General features: G+C 42.4%; 1 protein-coding gene across 1 annotated transcript; it reads left to right on the forward strand.

The window, feature by feature from the left end:
* The first annotated feature begins 343 nt into the window (after window positions 1-343).
* On the forward strand, window positions 344-2,377 carry LOC147610080 (uncharacterized). Its single transcript, XM_086787115.1, has 2 exons — window positions 344-1,745; window positions 1,872-2,377. The coding sequence occupies exons 1-2, from the start codon at window positions 415-417 to the stop codon at window positions 1,984-1,986; spliced, it is 1,446 nt and encodes a 481-aa protein (XP_086643241.1). The 5' UTR covers window positions 344-414; the 3' UTR covers window positions 1,987-2,377.
* Window positions 2,378-6,984: the final 4,607 nt, after the last annotated feature.

Genomic DNA, 6,984 nt, shown 5'->3' on the forward strand with positions numbered 1-6,984 from the left:
TAAACTTTTGTGTGTGTGTGTGCGCGCAATGCTTTTTAACCAAGATTGACCTTGAAATTTTAATTGAAATATCAAAATTTATGAATAAAACTTGAAATTTTATTTTAACATACACCTTGAGCGTTGCAAACCAGTCATAGACGGGTCACGTTACTCGTTATCATTATTGTCATTATCATCTTATCTTCGTCTCGTAAGCACGAAGTGCCACATGGTACCTAGGAGGTGTGCCGTGTGGTGCTATCCTTCCCCACCACACGTTCGGTGGGTGTCAATTTTCCAGGCTGGAGGAGTGATTACAACTGGCTCCATTATGTGACTTGACTCTATAAAACCGTGTGTTGATGGTTCGTGTATTCAACTACTGGTGAGGAAGTTGGCTATTCAAATTTCAAAGGATAGGCGCGAGGAGGTATGCCAGTGCAGACGAGAGGGCGCAGGAAGCGGATGGAGAATCAAGCAGGAGGTGATGATACTGCGGGGTCTCCAAGCATGAGGAGGGAGATCTGCGACGAAAAGCTGAGTAGTAGTGAAATTGCAAGAAGTGACAATGTAATCGAGAATGAGACTGAGAATGAGAAAGAGAAGGAGGATTATATGGATCGGTTGCCTCTCCATCTCATACTAAACCGCCTACCTGTGCGTAAGCTTTGTCAATTGCTCTGCGTTTCTAAGGCTTGGAATTCCTTGCTTCTGGAGGACAAAGCACAAGCATATCCACAGAGTAGTAAGGAGGAGCAGCAACCCGAGTTTTGGTTCGTATTGGCTAAACCTGGATTGCTCTATCAAAGCTGGGATTTCATCGCTTACAGCTCCACTAGCAACAGAACCAAAAAAATGCACGAGAAGAACCCCTTCTTCCCGTTTCCTCTGCATCATAACCTCTCTACTTTACTCGGTGGTGCCAATTGTAGCCACTTGGCCATGAATAGATGCATCTGTCCTGGTTGCTCCTCGCCCTGGGGAATGAACAAATTGTGCGTCTTCTGCAGGGATGCATTCATTGATGCCTTTCTCCTCTTGGATAGTGCAGGAGGCCTCTTGTGTGCAATTGTGAGCGGACCAGATGCTACCACTCATGATAACTACTCTGTCATCGTCTTCAATTGCCTCACAGGTTGTGTGAAGGTGCTCCCACCTCCCCTTGACATGGCTGAACTGAGCTGCTACTCCCACTCTCTCCGCCTATACATGGCACTTGATCATCAGGATCCTAGTCGGTACTATATCATGCTAACTCATGCCGATCTACAGATGCATGTATGTGATGATGATCTCTCCTATTTCGAGGTTTTTGATTCCAAGAGTGGCTGCTGGAAGGTGGGTTGCCATCCCTACTCCACCCCCTCCCACGCTTCTGATGAGCTCAAGGTCGTAGATGGTGATTTTTTCGCCATGCTGAATCCTGCACGTGATTGCCACGACACACGGCCTCTGGCAGCTTATCATGCGGCGCATGATGCTTGGAGCATTGTGCATGTGCGCAGAGCTGCTGACCAACCCTATGGTTATACCTTTCTCAAATACAAACGAACACTTCTGCTGGGCGACAGTATCGAGGAGAATAATACCTGTCGCGGATTTGGAGTGTGGGAGCTGCAACCCGATTGCACCTGGGTGGAGGTGGCAACAACTCCACAGCGTCTCTGGAGGCCTCTTCCTGGAGGTTGGGGCAAATTTCTCAAGGCAAAAGGTGGTCACTTCTACCTAACATTTCAAGAGTCACTTACTCGAGGGAAATTCAGGTATGTTCTACTATGTACGCTCTTTTTAAGGCCTGCAGTTGTTAATTTTCAAACTATCAGTAGCTCTTATGGACAGCGCTTTCTCTAATGTCACAAGTCTTCTCATTAAGGTATCACTTTTGACAGGCCTCCTCTCGTGTTTGACTTGGCACACGAATCATGGTACTTCTTGCCCAAGGAGAGGAGCACCAAGTTCGGTTGTGCCTTCCTACTTCAGCCAAGCTTAACTGCACGTGTGTGATATCCAGAAACTATGTTCAAGGAGTGTAATGGGACAACTTAACATCTCTGGAGTCCCTTCTTATTGACGCTTGGCATTAGCCCACGCATAGCAATCCCATGTCTTTCTAAGATTCCTTCTTGATGGAGGGTGATCTAAGGGTTAAACAGACTCCTCAAGGGGTCGTGCAACCCAGTCTTGGCTTGCACTCTTTTATCTGCTCTTTGCCATATTGGACTGTTGTTGCAGCCCCTTCACCTCTCAAGCGATTCTCAGTTCTGGATTTTGTCTGTCGGCCTTTTTCATCTTTTTTTTAGATTTTGATTGTTTTAGTGAACAGGCTGATTTTTGAGGAATATGGTCTGGAAGGTGTAAATTTAGGTCCCGGAATTCTGAAATCAGCTTATTTTCTAGTTGTTGTTTTCACGGCCGATTGAATATGGTGTTGTGTTGCAACTATGTCGTTTTCTCACTGGTTCTTCTTTCCTTGGGATGGGGGACAATGGAAAGCATGTATCGTGGGCAATTTCATCATGATTTGGGGAAAGTGGCCTTGTATACACATTGGGGGGGGGTGATCTCATCATGATATGGGGGTTTGCATTGGCTTTCTTAGGGCTAATTTTTAGTGTATATACATCAAATGTGCATTCTTAGCTGAAGCATATTAGTGAGGCTCTTTGCTCAATCTGTGTTGGGTTTTTAAAACTTGTGGTCGACTCCTTTTTTCCTCCTTTTCAAGATTTTAGACGCAGAAGAGATTTGTCAAGATTTTGTTTCCGATTTTATGTTACATGCATCCCACTCTTGCCATTTTGCACCTCAGAATTTGTTCTAGGTAGGCTAGCACTTGCCAAGATCTGTACCCCCTGCATTGCTTTGTCAATTCACAGAATGTGTATTGTTCCCTGCTCACTCTCAAGCACCAGCCCCACATGGGGACTCACTGTGAAGTCATGGAGTAGATGAAAGAGCAGTTTGCTGCTTTTCTCTAATATTTCCTTGTACTGTGACCAACTGTTCTCTAGCTTCGGCAAGTTATTGACAATGGCTTGGTTCTTTGAACATTTGGATTGGGTCTTGTGGTCACATCGATGTACATTGTATGTGTCTATGAGATTGATTTGACTAAGGGTGTGAAGGGTCTTCAGCGGGATTACTGTGGGGTTGGTGTCGTTAGGATGTAACAGTATGATGCAAGGGAAGTGCAAGAAGTGGGCATAAACATCCATATGGCTATTTATGTAACCTCTCCTTTGATAGAGAAATCAATCTAAACATTCTGCATCTCCTCCATCCGTCTTCTAAACATTGTGCAGCAAAACCAGCTTCTACTTATATTGTCATTGAGCTGGGCGAGTGTAAAGCGGAAAAGGTTTTATGAAAATTTTAACACGGAATGTTGTAAAAGTGCCAGTTTTCATTAAGGTAGCATTTGCCCTGCATCTCCAGAGCTCTGGCAGAAATGCAGTATATGCAAACCTTTGTATTAATGCATGCTTGAGTGTGTGGGTGTCTGGAGGGGATGTGACATTGACATGAATTTCTAACACCCACTATTGGGTGCTGATGATGTTTGTGGGGATGTCATAGGAGCTGGTCCCTACTATGCATGATGGAGTTGGCAGTTTATAATGTAGTGGATGGTTGCCACGAAGATATAAAGTGCACTTTTATGCTATGCTTTTTGGCATGCTCCTGGATTCATCTAGTTACAGCTTCTACTTTCTAGAGTCAATGGAGGAAGGAGTCAAAATTATTAAACATAAGCCCTAATTTCTAGTTTTGTGAGCAGGACACTAATGGGCATTTTATTGGATTACATCGCAGACCTTCTCAGATGTAGCGTGCCTTGAATTTTAGATGATGTGTATTTTCACTTCTCTATTGTGACATAGCTATATGTGGTTGTTGAGGTGATTATATTTACAGCTAATAGTCACATTGCATCCGGAAATCTATTGCCACATTGCATCTCCGGAGCTTTCGCATAAATACCGCTCGTAAACATTTTTATCAATGTATGCTCTTGTCTATGACTATTGTGAGGTTATATACTGCACTTTCTTATGCAGTGAACTGTCCGAGGGACTCAAATTTATGTAAACTTTATTTTGGGATTCGCAGAATCTATGTGGATACCTTGAGCCTCTGAGGCACGGTAGCTTGGCCATGATAGTGGGACATAGGGACTTGAATTTCCTAGCTAGGCATGTAAAAATTGTGCACCTAGGAGATTAATTTCCCTACGGGTATTTTTGGAAAGTCACAAGAGAGTAGTAAGAATCCACAGGATAACTATGGAATATATATATATATATCCCTATGGCTGTTTTTGGAAAGTCACAAGAGAGTAGTAGAAATCCATTGGGTAACTATGGAATGTCAACCTCTTGTAAAGGTTGGAAGCGACCATGTTTGCGAATATGTGTCATTGTCACAGTATATAGCCTCCTTATTGCACCTTTACATGGAGCACACTCACATGGAATTCTTTGCTAAAGAAATACCTTGTGACGTTGAAGCCATCTACAAAAACACTAGTTATTGTTAAAAAACATGTTTAATTTCTCAATAAAGTCCTGTCAACACATGTAATGATGTTTCTATGTTTAAAATTTGGCATAAAGTTGGAGACAAATTAGGGTGCTCTGTTCTGTCGATATAAGCATCGATAGGCTCTCTAGAAAAAGCACAAAGTCGATATTACCATTGATATTACCGTCGTCATTATTAACGTCGATAAATTGTCAGTCCATTGATATTTTTGCCGCAAATAACCCTAAAACGTCTATATTACTATCGATATAAACGCCAATATTAGTGGAACGTGGATATTAATGTGGATATTACTGTCAATATTACTTTAGCTAAATCCTTTAAATCATCGACGTTTTTTTCGACGCTATATAAGCAAATGAAGAATTTTTAAATATAAATGTCTTGCATATACACCAAAAAACACACAAAAAAAGGTAGGAAGATCAAAGTCTTGTCTAACTATCCAACACACAATCATATAGTTTTAGAGAAAATTGAATGTCTTTGGATTCCATAATCTAAGTTCATGGATATATTGATGCTCTTTTCATCAATCATCACTCATATGTTGATAATATGTTTTAATACACCAAAAATGTAAAACACATCTAACATTAATTAAAAATTTTATATTAGTTGTTAGAACACTAGAATTATGACCAACTAATTGTAAGAAAACAATACAACGTCTGTGCTCAACAGATAACAGGATCTCGTATGCAAGACAGAAAAGCTGATAGTATGGAGAATAAAAAATTTGATTACTGTGTAGAACTGGTACAATAGATGGCGGTGCCTCTCCCAACCGTGCGCTCCTTGTTGGAATTAGGGTTGCAGGAAAGCACACAAAGCTTGGAGAAGAAGAAGCAAGAATGCACACAACACAAAATGTATTAGATTGTGTCAATGTACAAAGATAAGTTAGCCCTAGAATGATGGGCGTATATACAAGCCAGGGGAAAAAACCTCCTAAGGAGGGAAAAAGTGCCCCGACGGTCCTAAGTGTGTTCACACACATCACTGCCTATATATATGGCAACAAATCTCCCCTGGGAGTGATGGTGTGAACGAGAGCTGACACTCATGTGTAGGGAAGTGTCATGCCCGAAGTAGATCAGTCCACAAAGGGGAGCAAGCCCAAAGCTTTGCGGAAAGCTTCAAACTTCTCACGAGGAAGCGCCTTTGTGAAAAGATCGACGAGGTTGTCCTGTGTTGGCACATATGCCAAGCTGATCTCTCCTACTAAGAGTCTCTCCCTGACATAGTGATAATGCACCTCAATGTGCTTTGTGCGAGCATGAAAAATTGGGTTTCTCGACAACTGCCAACGCGCTCTGACTGTCAGTGTAGATAGAGGTGGCAGACTCCTGTTCAACACCCAAGTCAGCCATAAGCCGTCTGAGCCACACACTCAACCGTAGCTGTGAAAGCTGCCTGTACACTCAGCTTCACAACTAGAAGTGGCCACAGTAGGTTGCTTCTTGCTCAACCAAGATATGCATGAGCTACCGAGCATGAAACAAAAACTCCTTGTGGACACTCTTGTGTCATAGAGCAACCAGCCCACCAAAAAAGCATGTAAATCTGGCGACAAAGATCCCCCCTTGGGATAAAACAACCCAAGATGTATGGTGCCACTTACGTAGCGAAAGATGTGTTTAACTGCCTTCCAATGCTGAGACCCTAGGCTATGCATAAACCTGTTCACCTGTGAGACTGCAAACTGAATGTCCGGCCTCGTAATGCATACATAAATGAGGCAACCAATAGCCGTTTGATAGAGTGTGACATCAAAGTGATCTCCAGCATCATGAAGACTCAACTTCAAACCTGTCTCCATTGGAGTAGCAATAGGCTTGCAGTCTTCAAGGCCAAATCTCTGCAACAATGTCTCAATATACTTGGTCTGACACAAAGCAATACCTCCATCACACTGCTTAAATTGTATCCCCAAATAATGATGCAAATGCCCCAAATCTGACATCTCAAAAGAGGCATTCAAATCAGCCTTAAAATCAGCAATATGACTTTCATGTGGTCCTGTGAGCAGCATGTCATCGACATAGAGAGCAATGATTAGATGTACATCATCCACACGTTTAACATACAAAGTGCTTTCTGTTAGACTATTCTGAAAACCATGTGCAGTCGAATATGCATGTATCTTTTCATACCAAGCTCGTGGAGCTTGCTTTAAACCATACAAAGCCTTTTTCAACCTGCACACTTTGTTTTCCTGCCCTCTTTGAACAAAACCATGAGGGTGCGATACATACACCTCCTCATGCAAATCTCCATTCAAGAACACAGTCTTTATGTCCAACTGATGTACATTCCAACCATTATGAGCTACCAATGCACAAATGCTACGAATGGTAGTCATACGACAAGTGGGAGCAAAGGTCTTATCAAAATCAATGCCCTTTTCTTGAGCATAACCCTTTGCAAACAAGTCTAGCCTTATAGTGATCAACACTG

The sequence above is a fragment of the Cibotium barometz genome, chromosome 50 (assembly GCF_041138505.1).
Source record: "Cibotium barometz isolate CiBa-2024 chromosome 50, ASM4113850v1, whole genome shotgun sequence".
Taxonomy (NCBI): Eukaryota; Viridiplantae; Streptophyta; class Polypodiopsida; order Cyatheales; family Cibotiaceae; genus Cibotium; species Cibotium barometz.